Source organism: Sinocyclocheilus rhinocerous, unplaced genomic scaffold (genome assembly GCF_001515625.1).
Source record: "Sinocyclocheilus rhinocerous isolate Xijiao unplaced genomic scaffold, SAMN03320098_v1.1 scaffold234, whole genome shotgun sequence".
Lineage (NCBI taxonomy): Eukaryota > Metazoa > Chordata > Actinopteri > Cypriniformes > Cyprinidae > Sinocyclocheilus > Sinocyclocheilus rhinocerous.
This window is the reverse complement of record NW_015644337.1, coordinates 397,331-415,556: the sequence shown is the minus strand read 5'-3', so window position 1 is coordinate 415,556 and position 18,226 is coordinate 397,331. Positions and strand designations below refer to the sequence as shown.

The window sequence follows — 18,226 nt, the reverse complement described above, 5'->3', positions numbered from 1 at the left end:
AGTGGAATGGCAGGGGTATTTTTTTTGTTTTGTTTTTTTTTTTTTTTTTTTAAATGATGGGATAAAATAGTGACAGCAGTGATCTACTTAACACTTAAAAGGGAGAAAACTGTGAAGAAATGAGAAGAGAACGAAATGAATTAAGCACCTGCTGTTACATACACACTGTCCATTATGAAAACTAACGTGCAATGAGTCATGAAACATGGAGTGTAAATTGGATCATAAATGCCATAATTACATAACTGCCTCAGGTCCTATTGTGTTGGATTATTCAGCGAAAATTTATACAACGTGCCCTGAATACAAATATAAATTTGTTTTAATTATACTAGTAAATTTACTTGGATTCATATTTTAATATAAAATGTATATTATATATGGCTGCGTAATTTACTTTTATTTACATTTTAATATCAAACTATTAAAATATAAAAGTATATAAAGGTCATTTCAGAGAAATATACATAAAACATTTTTAAATGATTACATCTTTCTCTTCATATGAAATTACTTCTACTCAAGACAAACCAGTGACAGCGGGGGAAAATAATATATCATAGTCTAACATTTCATGACCCAATCAAATCCTGATGGATGAAGTCCCTTCCAATATTAATTTCCATTGAATATTTTATTCAGAAATAGGTTAAATCAGGTCGCCTAAAAAACAGATGCAAATCCAAGCAAAGTTTTCCTTCCATATCAGAGAAAAAAAGACCACAGATCTCACCTGATCAGACACATTTTTAGTGTTATACTTCTGCAAATTTATAATCTAAATAATGTGTTATGCATAAAACTATTTTATGCTACTTTATACAATACTATATAATATTAACAATGCTCACATCTGTAAGTGCCTTTAGATTTTAATTAAAATGACATTTTTGTTCTGTGGAACACAAAATATTTTGAAGAATGTCAGTATTATAGAGGTTTGGAATGACATGAGGGTGAGTAAATGACAACATTTAAATTTTTAGGTAAAAAAAAAAAAAATCCTTTGGGGGTTTGGCTTTAAAAGCATGAATTTCACCAAGAAACTGTCCAATATTATGGCACCAATTACAGCAGGTTCCATTACCAAATGTATTATACCCGTTAGAGCACCACTTTAAAAATAAAATAAAGTTTTACACAATGAACGGTTGTGTTGTGTTATTGGTGCGAACAGCCGTTAAGCAGTACAAAGCAGAACAGCGGCTAAAAAGGCCTTTGCTGAGACATGCAGTTTGAGGACCTTTAGTCCAGCATACTCCATTCCTGGAAACTCTTTGGCCGCATTCCCCTAAAGAAAGACATCCATAACATCCCTCTTTGTGTCACAGGTAGAGAAAGAACAGTGTCATGGTCTGCCGCCCACTCAGGGATTACAGTGAGGCAAGGTGTTATGTGAAGGCATAATATCCCTCTTAATCTTCCCTTTTTTTCTTTTCTAAAGCTGATGCCATGAGGCTGCACTAATGTGTCAAACATCAATCCCACCGGCCACGAGGGGATACAACTGACCATCGCTCTCAAATATTCTCAGGTAGACCACGTACGGCTTCAAGTCAAAGTCAAGACGCACCAAAAAGCAGAAAAAACGAATGCATCTGCGCTATGGTAGCTGAGGGGTCATAACTCACTCTCTCTTAAAGGCAGGTTTCAAAAGTAAGATCATTTAGGAATATATTCAAGACATGTTACAAGGGCATTTGGGCACAATTCAATAATCTGGAATATTTGCTAGAAACATTATGCTTCAGTGGACAACCAAAAATTGCCATGAAAGCATTTCTGAAGATTTAAGATATAATAACAGGTGAAACTGTTAGATCTTTCATTTTCTCACATCATGGCGCTTGTAATAGATTTGCGCTAGGTCTAGCAGCAGTCTTCTTAATAGAACGGGGGATAGATTTGCATGATCAGCACTGATCTAGAATGCAAGGCCAGATAAGTAACAAAGACTCTGGTTAGACTAACTTGCTTTGATTTGAAAGAAGTGTCAGTGAGGAACTGCTAATTAACAACGCGATTAAAAAGCAATCAAAGTGATGAACTAACATCAGTTAAGTGTTCTCAGACAAGCTCAGGTATACGACGAAACTCAAAACAAAGTTAGTGCAAAGATGGGGGATTTATGTAAATGTCAGTCATTTGCATGCAAATGTGACCTGACATTTTTGTGATCATGTTAAAACACCGAAGTACCAATGCGTGTTTAATTTTGCTGATGTGGTAAATGTGATGGCACAGTCTTAAAGGGTGAATCTCACAAAAAATCCTTGCCTCATATTTCATCACAAGATTAAAAAAAAGGCTCAAAATTAAGAAATATTAATTTGCACCAAAAAAAAATGCATCCTATTTTTAGGACCATTAAGATTTGTGATTTGTTGCCATTTTCATGTTCATTCCAAAAAAGCACATTTTTGCCCCAAAAATCTCATTACTGTAATGCAGAAAAAGTTTCTTCACATTAATCTCATATAGTGATGAAAACCTTCCTTTCCAGACACAATTTTATTTATTTATTTATTTTAATCAGAATAAACTAAATTCTGTGCACTTAAATAAATATATTAACAATATTACATTAACATTTTAATAATGCATTTAACACTTAAACAATGCACTGTTTTTTTATATTACAATTAGAAGAATACTCTTTTCTTTTTCTTTTCATTGCTGTAACAAGAATTGCCAAGTGCTTGGTTAAACATCCTGTGCCACAGATTTACCTGGTCTGATAAAGCTCATAAATTTGGTGGCTCAGACATTTGGGCCCTATGGACATTCCCCAGACTCCAAATTGGTCAATTTTCCTCTCTCACAACAACAGAGACAGTTGGAGGCTAAGGTGAGAGGAACAGAACAGCCCCAGTGACACTCAGTTCATAAGCTGGGCGGATTAATCTTTCATCAAATAAGAAGAAAAAAATATGATTTATTTAAGGGCATGTCCAGAAGGAAAATGAATGATGCTCTCTAGTCAAACGATTCAGAGTTTGGGAACGGAAGATGTGGCTGATGTCTTCTACACTGTAAGACCAAATAGTAAATCTTTGATAAAGGAATTGGGTTGTAATTACTCAAAAGAAATAAAAACGTTCATTCACCTCAAATAGTTTTAGTACACTCCCGTCTGACGTCACGCACGTGCTTACGTGCTCCGCCCTCAACTAGCTGCTGCAACTTTTTGAAAAGACGCCATGTTGTTGTTGCTCGCTGACTCGCTTCGGATTTTATTTTATTAAGTTTGCAATGTGCGAAAGACTAAAAAAATTTTTTTTGAGTTATATTAACTTATCCGGTTTTACAGTGTAGCATCCTAAATGCCTGCGTACAGAAATTATCTAATAAACTAAACATTCATAATGTCAAGGCATGTGACCTCATCTTAAAACTCAACACGAGATGACAAACTGAGCATGACGGGGAAAAAGCTCCACATCTGTAAGGCGAGCACATATTGGCACATATTCTAAAATCAGCATAATTTCCTGTGGTTAACACACAGTAAGAGGCTGATCCATGCGATGAGATTTAAAAAAAAAAAAAAGCTGAAACAATGCTTTTTATTGGCAGATGGGACAGCCACTTCCCTCATTTCTAGAGATGAAGGAGGGTGGAGCAGAGCGGAATGAATCAGCACATCAATCACTGTTGCGCTGCTAAAGCCGAGGAGGAAATCACACCGGCGTCTTGTGCTGTAGCTCTACATGAATTTCAAGGACACTCAAGAGCCTCCTGATACACGTGGGGCGAGGAGTCCACAGAGATTACACAGAAGTATTAAGTGTCTCATTTGTCTTTCTTACCTTCAGTCTTCTGCCGGTGTGAGTCCAGCACCCTGCCGAGACACAAGTGCTGCCAACAAGGTGCTTGTGTTTGACTGTGTGTTTGTAACGGGCGCTGCTGCACTCACCAGAAACACTCTGTAGGCATCCTTGCGTCTTACGGGGCCCCAGCACGACTCTGTGTCATTGTATTTCACACTCCCAGCACTGCACGAGTGATTCCCACTGTGAGAAGGCAAACAATTAGACACTTCCGACCTCTGAAAATTCATTTCAGGCGTTTTTAAAACTACTTTACCAAGAAAACTAAAAGACAGATTCGAACTCTACAGGCCATTTGTAAAAATGACACCATTCAAAATTATTCTGAAGAACAGCAGGCAGTTTAACAGTTCAGGACAAACAAGGGACTCATGAACAACTATCACTAAACAAAAAAACACAGCTGTGGATCATTCAGGTAACAACACAGTATTAAGAATAATTTTTTGAACGGGGGTTATTTTTATAAATTCAGCTATTATTTTCTCTTGTGGACTATATGTAAACATCTTTTATGTGAAATATCTTATTCAGGTCAGTACTAAAAACAATAACATGCATCTTGTATGCATCTCTCTTATTTTGGTAAAATAATTTACATTTTGCAGATTGTGAAAGAGGGATGTAAACTTTTGACTTCAACTGTATCTTTCATATGTTGCTGCCTCCATTACTGTGCTATACATTAGATTATTAATCTTTCATTGTGCAAAAGTATATGAAAGGCTCCAATAGAGAGCAGCACAAAGCGCTTACGAGCATCGCGTGTGCAGAATGATATGCTTGAAGCAACAGAGTCACAGCGCACTGCGCTCCACATAGAAAAGTTCTAAGCACAAAGGAAGGAGATATTGATGCGTAGTATATTAAATCTGTGCGATATTTTATTTAGCCTTTACGTTTAACAGTTTGAAATTTCAGTTACTGTGCTCTCTTGGAGAGAGTTTCATGGAGAGAGTTTCATCCCGAGAACACGCGATCATGCAGGTCACATGCACACTAATAAAATAAAATAAAAGTCCCGCCTCCAACGCATCGGCCAAACAGAAAAACTTATCGGGCGATGCCGATATTTGAAAAATGACCACTACTTGAAATATAGTGCACCAAAACTTTATGGTGCTTTATAATGTTTTTGTACCTTTCGTGGGGCTTAACAATAACAGAATAGTATAGCTATGCACAATATTGGATTTGGATCGGTCTCGTCTGACCTATACTCGATCCGACAGAAAATGCCAGCTTTGGAGCCGATACCGATCCCGAGTATCGAATCGATGCATCCATCCTAATAACAATATAAAGTTATTCTTATGTTTACTTTATCTACCTTATTTTTCAACGTGGAAGTAAGCCGTTTTCTGTCAATGTGCGAGACTTCCGATTCATTAGCCGCTGTAGGGAAATAACGAGAAGAATAACAAAGTGCAGTAAACGTCAAAATTGTTTGCACTACAAACCAAGTGTGTTCATAATTAAGACAATACATTAAAATAATATGGTAAGACCAGTTTGAAAAGCCGCTGTAGGGAAATAACGAGAAGAATAACAAAGTGCAGTAAACGTCAAAATTGTTTGCACTACAAACCAAGTGTGTTCGTAATTAAGACAATACATTAAAATAATATGGTAAGACACACCAGTTTGAAATATCAAGCCGCAAAACAAGCTGTTTTGTACAGCTAAAAATAGCTGGAAGCGGATGAAACCGGAAGCCAGACACATTAAATTTACAAATGGACGCGGCCGCTCTTACGGGAAAAAAAAGGTGGATAAAAACCAGTGAAGATTTCACAGCAAAAAGACACGTGTACCAGGACCTGAAGGGAAACATTTTTGCAATTATACTAAGAGGCCTATTACTTAATTAAAAATAATCAAATGACAAGGCATTGTGTACAACAGGTTTTGATCATGTGGATATTTTCGAGGCCTTAGAAATTCATTTATCAAATATGATAAAGTAGATTTTATAGGATGAAGGCTTGTTCACACCAAAATGAATGCTCGGCACAAAAATTTGGTGCGATTTGTGCTATTTTTGCAATTTGTCTGTACAAACCAATGAGATAAAATAGCAGACAGGTTCAATGAAAAATGGGCCAAAAAAAGATGACACATTGATGGCAAATAAATGTTTGCATTAGGCTTGCCGCGATAGACGGTGCTGACGGTGATACCGTTGTTAAGCCGCAACACTGGTTACGTCACTTGCCCACCGCGAAGCTTTCTTATTCGTTTTGCTAATAAACTTTCTACGTTTCTTATATATTTGGTTATATATTATATGTTTACTTATTTCCAGTTTTGTATAGGCTACCTACTTAAACTTCATGTAAGTTATTTATTATTTTATATTAGGCATAGCCTGCCCAAAAGCATGGTGTATTTTTATTCGTTTTGTTAATAAAAGTTCTATGTTTTATATATAGGCTAAAGTGAGTTTGACGTTGTATTTTGTTGTTGCATTCAAGCAATTGACGCTGAATTGCAGCTATTTGAAAGTGAAAGTAAAATGCGCACGCCGCTTTTGCAAGCTATTTAAAAGCGAAGGAAAGCGAGGAAAAGAGGAAACGCCCCTGCCCCCACGGTGACACCGGTATTATCAGTATTGTCACACGTTGATTAACCGGTGGGAAAATTTCCTCACCGTCACAACCCTAGTTTGCATTGGTTCAAACAGATTTCTTAAAATGTTTATCAAATTCACATTTTGCAGTTTATCAAAAATGCATCTTGGTGTGAACAGACCTTTAAAGGGGTCCTATTATGCTCTTTTACAAAGTCTTTATCTTATTTTGGGGGTGTACTAGTACAGGCTCTCATACTAGGTTGTTCGAAAACACATAATTTTTCACATATTTTACATTATTACAACACCTCTCTCCTCAGTCTGGCATGAACGGCTCGAATAGTTCCTGTATCAATTGAAGGCCCGCCTTCTGAAATACGAAATGTGCTGTGATTGGTTAGCTGGGCCAGTGTGTGTTGTGATTGGCAGCATTCGGCCACTGGTCGGGAAATGTCATGCCCCTTACCATAGCCGCCTGCCAGCTTCAGTGTAAATATTGTGTCAAAATCAAATCAATTTGAGCACGATTTAAACCCGGATGATTGTAACCACTCTAAGTTCGTCTGCGTTGGGAAAGCTAGCGTGTCTCCGACATAGTGATAACACTCGTTGCCTTCTCTAGTGCAGCTCAACCAGGTCTCGTCCCATTCGACGATATTTGTGATATCACAAATCCCGTTGTATATGCGTTGTAGTCCAAACGAGTCGTTCGTTGTAGTTTTTGAAAAGTGATTTCTGTTAAATAAAATCTCCTTTTGAAGTGGACTTTGAGCTTTGTAACTTTGCAGATCTTTTTTATGCTCAAGCAGCAACATTACAGACTAACTAAAGTTGAAAAAGTGAAAAAGCATAATAGGACCCCTTTAAACATTTCTTATTTGTCGAACATCAACTTATATGTGAAAACGTCTGCAATAAGAACTTAGTTGAGTTTTTATGACGGAACAATTTTCTTGATCTGCAACTAATATGAAATAAGTCAGGTTTTAATGGTGGGACTAATTTGAACATTCAAAACATAAAGCTGATGTTTCATTAATTAATGTCTAGAACAATAACAAAATGGGATATCCTGAACTCACCATGCAACTTCCATCAGTGATACAGGTACAGCAGCGGCATAAATGGCCAGGTCTCCGTACAGGTACACGATGATGCAGATGTAGAACATGTTGACACCAACTGCAGAAAGAAGCATCATCTGTCATTCTGAAGATTCATGGCTTTACATAAAACATCACTTCAAATACAAACAGGTGGAGATGTTGACTGAACATGAAGATGGGCGGCATCATTCCCAAGAAGATTCCTCCCAACACTCTATACCCACTAAAAATAAATCATCCTAATTAAAGAAGCAAGCACTTAATTACGAAATTCCCCCTGCTCTTCTCTTCATTAACCCCACACTCCTCTTCACCTGACCTGTTCCTCCATCCATCCATCCATCACTCAGTCCCTGCCAGTTGCAGATGAGATGGAGAGCATTCAAGAGGAAACACATGGGCTTACCATATTACATATTCATCATCACCGAAGCTCCTACGAGGATCTTGAACGGTCCAACCGACCAATAAGCTCATTAATTACTCTGAAGTCGACTAGAGCTAACAGACTATTAAAACTAGATTTAAATAAAGAAAAAATTAAGATATACTCTTTTACAAGCTTAATTGAGTCATCTTTTCCTCCACATAAAAAAGCAGCAAATGTTGCTTTCAGTTCCAGTTCGTTTTACGAAGATGAGTGGCGAAAACCTGGCAGAAAACATGGGAAATTCAGTTGCTGTGCTTATTATACAATTTGTCAAGTAAAATTTATAAAGGAGAAAATGTGAGCATGTTACTTTAAATATTGAGGTTGATTAAGAATATAATTTTTAAATCAGTTCCAGTATGTTTTACGAAGATGAGTGGCAAAAACCTGGCAGAAAACATGGGAAATTATGAACGCAAAGTCACTTGCAGAGCTTATTTTACAAATTTTAAAGCTAAATTCACAAAGGAGAAAGAGTGAGCATGTTATTTAAATATTAAAATATTGAGGTTAATTAATAATATAATTTTTAAAACCGGTTCTAGTTTATTTTACAAAAATGAAATGGCAAAAACCTGGCAGAAAACACGGGAAATTATGAACACCAATACAGTCAAAGTGCTTATTTTACAATTTAAACAAATTTTATAAAAGAGAAAAAGTGAGTCTGTTACTAAGGTTTCTGTATTGTTTTTGAAAAATGTATCTGAATTAAAATCCAAACTTCTTGCTTCATTACGCATATGTAAATGTAATCAAGAGATGCAATGGTAACTAAAATGTGGGTCAATTTAGATACGCTAATAATTATTTTCATGTCATGGCTGAAAACTGATGAATGGCATATACAATATATTAAAATTCTAGAATATTTTTTCTAAATACATTTAAAATCAAACACTAAAAAATTAAAAACGATTGTTTTTAAAAAGTGAATTTGGGTAAAAAATAACTAAGTGAGGCAATCTAAAAATTAAAACAGGAAAAAGTGAGCATGGACAAAAATATGGGATTTTGTTCTAGTTTTATCCACCAGCTGAAAGTTGTAAGTCTAATCACTCTGAAAAGTAATCGCACACCTCTTCTCAATGAGCTGCATGATTTAAGGTATCAATCACAATCATACATGTAACAAACAGAGAAAGACGAGTTATGCACCAAAGTTTAACAGTTATGGTTAGGGGTCTGAAAAAATCCCCATCATGAGCCAAAAGTAATAGTCTTAGCAAGCGCACCAACAAAATCAATCATGAACTAATCTATCTCCTCTGTGACATTATCCGAAGCTAACTTCTAATCAACCTGTCAGTGGGAAGGTTACTGTGAACATCCCTGATAAACCAGCGGCCATGAAGAAACCTGTCCAATGATGAAACAAGGGAAAGCCAGGCTTCCTGTTGGTAATTTCAGACCAAAGAGAATTCGCATTCCGCTTTAACCTTAAACTGCAAACAAATAGTCGCTGATTGTGTTCTCTAAAAACAACCTTCCACCTGCCTGGACAATCCTAAAGTCCATTCACAAACATTAAAGCCTCTAACTACAGTTGATTTTGGCACATAAAAGACTGTGGTTTTTTCCCCACTGAATGGCAGCTCATGGATTGATCACCCCCTTTACAAAGGATGCGTTTAGCAATTGCACTAGCATTAAAAAGACCGCATGTCCTAAGACAGGAGGGCAAATGAGTATTATATTTAAAGCTAGTCAATAATAAAGTCACACTAACTATACTAATCTACTTCACAGTGAGTTACGCTTCAATTTAATACATTTACGATCAGAGTCTGCTATGCTGCTCAGGTAGTCATTAGTTTCTCCCAAGTGCACCTCCAAAGTGGCCACTTCGCTCCATCCCACAATGGGAAAGGTCAGAGCAAAGCGAGCACATCACGCTTAATAGAATAACGTAGAGGCGACAGAGCGTGTGTGTGACGTCCGTGCTGAGGAAACACTAAGCTCTGAAGCTACAAGAGTGTGTTTGTGTTCATCAAAAGTGAGTGCGTGCAGCACTGGTTTGTTGGAGGGTGTAACGAGTGCACCACCTAGTGGGTTCGGTGTGCCCTCACATGCTGTGGACGTATGGAACCAAGGTCAGAAATTTACTTTTCCATTATAGTGCAATATTTGTCACCTGGAATTGATTTCTGGGGGGGGGGGTTTATCCTTATAAGAGGATTTTTTACAATTACCTTAATACTAACTGTTTCTGTGTTGCCTTTTATGTCAAATACTATTTAACCGGTTACTTAAATTAATCAGAATACTATAGACTATTACCAGTAAATTTCTCTGAATATGCATATATCATCAAGTTTATTTACACCAACTGTTTAATGATGCTTAAAGATGGCACATTTATACGACAACTGCATTATGCAGTATAATGTAAATAGCCTAAATAAAGCAAATGAATTCCTGATATTTTTTTTTTTATTTATTACAAAGAACTGTATAATGACAAACCATTGTTGTTGTTTATTGCTCTTGTAATAAAGCATCTAATAATGCTTATTAATTTTTGATTAATAGAATACCTAAAAAATGCTTTGAGTGGGAAAACAGCTCTTCATATTCTTGTAAGGCTAACTCAGACGTAAGTTGAAGGGATAGTTCTGTCATTAATTACTAACCCTCATTTCGTTCCAAACCTGTAAGACCTTCATTCATCTTCTGAACACAAATTAAGATATTTTTGATGAAATCCGAGAGCTTTCTGACCCTGCATAGACAGCAAGGCAACTACCACGTTCAAGGCCCAGAAAGGTAGTAAGTACATCGTTAAAATTCTCGTAGCTTCATAAAATTACGGTTGAACAATTGATGTCACATGATGACTATTGACCGGACTATTTTAATGATGTCTTTACTACCTTTCTGGGTCTTGAAAGTGGTAGTTGCCTTGCTGTCTATGCAGGGTCAGAAAGCTCTCGGATTTCATCAAAAATATCTTAATTTGTGTTCTATATATATATATATATATATATATATATATATACACACACATACATACACATATATACACACATTACAACTATGATACACATATCCACACACATATTTACACATACAATACTTGCTCGAAAGGGAGTGGAAAGAAGTAGAACTTACTTGCTCCCACCCCCAATTAGACCCTGCATAGACAGCAAGGCAACTACCACGTTCAAGGCCCAGAAAGGTAGTAAGGACATCGTTAAAATTCTCGTAGCTTCATAAAATTACGGTTGAACAATTGATGTCACATGATGACTATTGACCGGACTATTTTAATGATGTCTTTACTACCTTTCTGGGTCTTGAAAGTGGTAGTTGCCTTGCTGTCTATGCAGGGTCAGAAAGCTCTCGGATTTCATCAAAAATATCTTAATTTGTGTTCTGAAGATGAACGAGTGATATTATAATATTTATATACAAATACCCAAATACAATAGGACCATCTCAATAATCACAATAATACATTATAATAATCCTCATTATCATAAACATTCTAATATGTCCCGGTATTTATAATAATCATGTAATATATCAAATATAACCATATCCTATTATATTGTTAAATCACAGTTTTATAATAACAATAGAAATAACAATAATAATAATGGCAATGATAGTGATAATAATCTCTACTACCGTCACAATAACAATGCATTAATACCAGTACTATGACTAAATTAATAGTGCAGTTTTGTTGTAAATTACAATATCCATTCCAAAGTTTGACACCACACACAGACACACACAAACTTTTCCTGGTGGTTCTCACCACCTGGACTTTAAGCTTCCCACATCCCCTCAGATTATATCCCCCCTCTCTTCCTGTAAAGAACTTTTGAATATTGACCGGGTAGTTCATTTTTGTTGGCTTTATACAAGAGTTGTGCAGTATAAAAATCAACTAAATAAAAAAAGTTTAATTAGCCGGATTTGCAGAAATAATATATATATAATGCATTATATTCCAGGACATATTTAACTTTATTAATTACAGAGATACTTTTGGATAATTTATCTTGTATGTATCTGATGTGTGGTTTCCAGCTTAATTTACTGTCAATAGTTATTCCTAAGAATTTAATTTCTGACACTTTTTCTATTGCAACACCATCTATATTTATAGATGTATTTATAGAGTTTTCTTTATAATTACCAAACATCATTACTTAGTTTTATTTAAATTCAGAGATAATTTATTAACATCCATCCATGTTTTTAGTTTTACTAATTCTTTATTTACTATATTTATAAGTGTATTATAATTATCACTAGAATAGAATATATTAGTATCATCAGCAAATAATATCAGTTTCAATAATTTAGATACATGGAATATGTCATTTATATATAAATTAAATAACTTAGGACCCAATACTGATCCTTGAGGGACCCCACAAGCAATGCCCAGACACTGTGACGTAAACCCACCCAACTTCACAAACGGTTGTCTCTCAGTTAAATAACTTTTGATCCAGTTCAAAGCCACTCCCCTAATGCCATATCTTTCCAGTTTATTGAGTAAGATTGAATGATTGAGTGCATCAAAGGCTTTCTTTAAATCAATAAATATTCCAACTGCATATTTTTTTTTCTGTCTAGGGTGTTTGTGATTTCTTCCACAACTTCAATTATGGCCACTGATGTTGACCTCTTCGCTCTAAAACCATACTGACTTTCATTTATTATATATTTACGCATTTAAAAAATCAAGAAAATCAAGATTTTATATTGGTTATCTTAGTAGTTTGAAGTACAAAACAGTTATTTAAACTGGAAATAAATTCTATACAGAAAGCGAGCAAAGAACATTCCCCATCACTGAAGCAGTCCATGACTTCAGTCTAGCGTGAGTTACGCACACACTGAAAAACTCCCGTTATAGTCACTGAAGCGGTCTACACTGCAAAATTAAACTTGTTTAGATCGCATCTACTCTTATGTTGAAAGAATTTGCGAGAGTGCAGAATTCAGTCAGTAAGCATGTGTACTGAAACTCCTGTGTTTTCAGATGATTTCTTCTTCACCGGTGACTAATCCCAGTGACACCTCTGATTGGTCATCGCATTCATAAGCTCAACAGAAATGTGTGTGATTGGTTATAACGCTCAACGTTGCAAAAAACATGTAAAACGTGAGCAGGTCTAAATATGCCGTAACTTATTCATTTTCACATTTGACATTAATTACAACAGTTGTAATAGATACAGTTTAATTGTGTAAAGGCATTTTTACCCCCTTGTCTTGAATTTTGGGGGACTTTTGTGAATTCTGATGGCATTTTTGCACCCTGGTTAAATTTCCAGCCCTGTATGGAACAGAGCAGCAAGCCATTTCTGATTTCCGTCCTTTGTTTGATGGTTTGGAAAAGATGCCAAAAGCAATGCTGTTGAGATATTACAAGGCTGCTCTGGGCACTGTTGAGTCAGCCTTTGCGTAGCGCTGCTTGTGAAATGATGCTTAGGAGGGCAAGAATCCTGAAAATAGGAATCTGTATAAATGACACTTCGGTCTGTGGTTCAAGGTGAACACGTCGTCTTCATATTCATCATAAGATTCTCATTACCTGGGCTCTCCATCTTTAAGCAAGCCTCTCCTTTCCTTACATTAAAGTAGATAACGGATCTAGAGTGAGGCAATTACAACCAAAAGCAATTGAACTAGTTCTAATTACACCTCATTAGCAGCCAATAACCTTGTTCACTGTGACTGAACATTCCAGCAAAACTTGACCTTCGGCAGCCATCTTTTAAGGCCTGTTTAATAGCCTTATAAAGCTAAATGTCTTAACTGTAGATTACATTGTAGCACATAATGATGCAAGAACTCTTACCTTTATTAAAAAACATGGAGGCCATTTGTCCCATTTCGACTCTCTCGACAATGTCAAAGTGGTCTATATTCGCAGCACGCTCTGTTATATCAGATGACAAACCCAACAGTGAGCTTAAGATTTCGACATTGCAAATCAATTTATTGACAAAGACACAAAACAACGCAAACAGCACTTACGGACAGAGAGAATGGGCCGCGTCTCGACGGGTTCTGAACGTCCCCGTATAACAACGTCATCATCTGAATAGTCAGAGCTGGAGTCGCTGTCATTAACCTTAAAATGGTTGTGACCACAAAAATGGTTAGTTTAATTATTGAACAAACATGCTCATAACCAAAAACCAAAAAGTCTGGGGTCTGTTTTTTGAAAGAATATAATACTTTTATTCAGCAAAAGTGGATTAAATCGCGAGAAAGATATTTTTAGAATTTCAAATAAATGCTGTTCTTTTGAACTTTCTATTCATCAAAGAATCTTGAAAAAAAAAGTATCAGTTCACACAAAAATATTAAGCAGCACAACTGTTTTCAACAATACTGTTTCTTGAGCAGCAAATCAGTATATTAGAATGATTTCTGAAGGATCATGTGACACTGAAGACTGGAGTAACAATGCAGAAAATTCAGCTTTGCATCACAAGAATAAATTACATTTTATATTATATTCAAATACAAAGCAATTATTTTAAATTGCAGTAATATTACACAACATTACTGTTTTTACTGTATTTTGAACTACCGTTTGATTGGTAGTGTATGGCTTCAGAAGATTTTGAAAATATTTTTTTCCACATCTTTGGCGCTTTTTTTGTTAATTTTAGATCTCTGCAGCACTCGTCCCCATTGACTTTCATTGTATTGTACTTTCATTCAGCCTTCTTTTGTGCGGTAATAACATACATGTTTGGAAAGTAAAGGATAACATCTGTATTTTTGGTGAAGTATCCTTTTAAGACAATGTTCAATATGACTGACAGAGGACGTTCTATGAGAAAATGTTTTGATTATTGCTTCAGTTCACTCAGCTGAAAAGCTGTGTGCACAATATAATGTGCCAAACAAAAACAAGGTAGCAATTTGTCATGCTAAACTGCAAAATTGGTCATGGCATGCTTATTCAGCATAAACATAATATATGCACAACACATGCTGTTGCAGAAAAGAGATGATCTATTGCATATAAATATAAACATTTTGCTTTTAAAGTTGTATCGGCCAATTTATTGTTTGCCAGAGAGGTTTTCTATATTCTGTTTGTATTGGTGCAACGGACTAGAATCATACTGAGCATTGGCCTCGTTCTGAGTCTGCTTCAACACATAATAGCTCTATTTTAGTACTTCTGCCCTACATGGCCCTGTTTCATTCTCTGATAGGTCAGTCTCGTTCAAAGCTTCATCGACTTTCTGGCTTGATTACCTGCAGTGGGACGTGCAACATTTCCAAGATCAGTGTAATTTTCATAGGGAATGACCGGAGACTGAATAAGAACATAATGTTCTTATTCAGCTGGCATTAAACTGATCTAGTTACTAACCTCTTCCTGTTCTCTCCTCTTCCAGCGCAGATGGGCATTGGCAGCGGCCATGGCTTCAATCACAAATGTGGTGGTCATGAAACTGAGAGAAGACAGAAGAGTTAAAAACAACAATAAGGAAAAACATAATACAGAGACAAGCCACTGGCTGGTATCATAAAGAAAATCCTGAAAGACAACATAAAATAAAAAAATGATAATCACGGTTTTGCATATTATTTTAAAGACTAAACAAAAAAAGATTATAATTTTTTTTTCCACTAAATGCAATATGTTTGTTTCCCCATCTGAAATGATGTATGTTGTGGTCAATAGAAAAAAAAAGAAAAAAGAAACAAAATAACCGATAATATCTACTTAAAACAGAAAATTAAATAATACATATTTTTATGTTTTATTATACACAAACACACAGACTTTTAACTATATAATATCATTCAGTCCTAGTGCAGTCCTAGGGGGAAAAAAAGAAACAAAATAGCCGATAATATCTTCTTAAAACAGAAAATTAAATAATACATATTTTTATGTTTTATTATACACAAACACACAGACTTTTAACTATATAATTCAGTCCTAGTGCAAAATATGCAACTGTATGTCATAGGGCTGTCAAAATGACTGAAAAACTAAATTAGAATTTTCTACTTAAATATTATCAAAATTCGAAATATGAGAATTTATAAGGCATAATTTCACTTAGGGGGAGAAAAAGCTTTTGGCTTCTCTCCTGAGGCCACAAGAGGGCGCATCGAGCAAAATATTATGCACGTTTTTTCAAAGCGTAATAAAATAAAACGACTATCTTTGGGGAAAAAAGTGCATAATGTTTAAAATAATGTTTATAAACCATATATAATTAATAAAGTTGCTTAAACAATTAGAAGAAAAAAAACAGCACCATGCATGTATGTATAGTTTAATACAAAGGACCGAAAACCAATCACAAAGAGTAGGCTACTTTCTTCATTTAAAAACATGAGATACAGTGGGATGGGGAAAAACCGTCATAACGTCTTTAGACATGTTTTTTTAAAAGTTGAACTTGCATTAATTTTCCATGGCTTTTTAAACATGCCGCTTCTCTGCGAGACGCGAGTGCAAAATTCGAATGTGGATTTTTTTTTTTTAATTCGACGAATATTCGAAATTCGAATTCTTTTTTGACAACCCTAGTATGTCATATATATTACGTCCATCTCCTACTATAACCTGTATTTAAAGACCACTGTTGTCTGGTCTCTTTCATTGATATACAGCTCCATCCTGTTTCATCTAAACACTCATAACTCTCCCCTGGGCTCTGTCAGTGACTCAGACAGCTGGCAGGTTGGGCAGAGGTGATAAATGTGCTTTGATGGCCACAGCACCAGCGGCAGCGGTAACAGGGTTGAGAAGTCAGCTAAAGATGAGCGAGTGACAGAGAGAAATAGCTGTGCTCTCACACTGCACACAAGACGAGGTAGAGAATTAAACTTCTCAAATTCATGCCCCAACTACATGCAAATTGGAGATTCATTCTAACCCTGTTTGGCAAACCACTACAAAGAATATTGATGGAAATCTAATACGCACAGCCTGACGTGAAACCCCAAAATAATCAAGCCTAGCAGCAAGGTATGCACTTAAGACTCGCAATAAGAAAACAGCAAAAGAAAAACAACCAAATCAAGTGGTTTCTGAAAACAAATGCTGCTAAATGTTTTCTCAGAGCTTTACTTTCTGACCCATTTTTGCGATGACTTTTAGAGCGTATTTAAACTTTGGTGCACATGAAACAAGTTTCCGAACTCTGACTGAAATATAAATGCAACACGGACCAAACGTGCTGTTTTGACTTACAGTAACACATTTTACAAGCTCTTTGTGAGTTGCAAGCTGGTAAAGCAGCATTATTTGTACACAAATATGAGTGCATTTAGACCAGCACACAAAATATATGTCATAAAAGCTGTTCAATCAAGTTGTGACGGTGTCGTTTTGTGTTAAAAATGACAGTGTAAATGCCAAGCAAACCAGGATTAAATAAATCATTTTCTTTTTTGTTCTGGACCAAAAGAACCATAAGAATCAAACTACAAGTATAAACACATCCTTAATTTACTAGTATCAAGGTGATTTGTAGTGGATGTATGAAGGCAGTTCTCCTCAAGTTCACAAAGGATGCCACTGTTTATGCATTTTACCACTTATTCTCAAATTTTTTACATAAGATACAATACTTACACTCATGTGCATAGTAATCATTTGATTGAATCATTGATTCCATTATATTGCTGTTTGGCAATGTGAACTAGAGCTGTCAAAAAAAAAAAATTTCGAATATTCGTCGAATTTAAAATAAAAATCCGCATTGGAATTTTAGGTGTGCGTTAAGGAGGCAGCCTTATCAGCGGCGCACAAGATGCGATGACGATGTAAGTGTCGTTGCATTATAATGTTTTTGTTAAAGGGGTCATATGATGCGATTTCATTTTTTCCTTTCTCTTTAGAGTGTTACAAGCTCTTGGTGCATAAAGAAGATCTGTAAAGTTGCAAAGACTAAAGTCTCAAATCCAAAGAGATATTCTTTATAAAAGTTAAGAGTTAGCCACACCTACCTAAAACGGCTCGTTCGAACACGCCCCCACATATCTACCTCACTATGTGGGAAGATTTACATAACGCCGCCCAAATGTTCACGCAAAGAAAGAAAGCATAACTTTGATTCTCGCTGTAGTATTGTTGTTGCCGCCGCCATGTCGTGAAGAAGGAGCTGTGTTTCGTTGTGAAAGCGAAACTACTTTGTTTGCTCTTCCAAAAGAGGACGATATCCGCTTCGTCATACCTAGAGCTGATCTGTGCTGGTCGCTGAGGAAATACATCAACTGCACGCTGTGGATCGCCGGATCGGCTTTCACCATGGACAAAGCGGAGTCCAGCCCG

At 35.9% G+C, this 18,226-nt stretch overlaps 1 protein-coding gene across 1 annotated transcript in view; it reads right to left on the bottom strand.

Moving 5' to 3' along the window:
- LOC107758121 (transmembrane protein 104) overlaps positions 1-18,226 on the bottom strand; it is a 54,378-nt gene that overhangs the window by 31,841 nt on the left and 4,311 nt on the right. The window contains exons 4-8 of the mRNA XM_016575784.1: positions 15,302-15,383; positions 13,942-14,038; positions 13,763-13,843; positions 7,485-7,584; positions 3,917-4,013 (exon numbers count right to left, since the gene is read on the bottom strand). Coding sequence (XP_016431270.1) covers positions 3,917-4,013; positions 7,485-7,584; positions 13,763-13,843; positions 13,942-14,038; positions 15,302-15,383 — 457 coding nt within the window. The remainder of the gene's footprint in view (positions 1-3,916; positions 4,014-7,484; positions 7,585-13,762; positions 13,844-13,941; positions 14,039-15,301; positions 15,384-18,226) is intronic.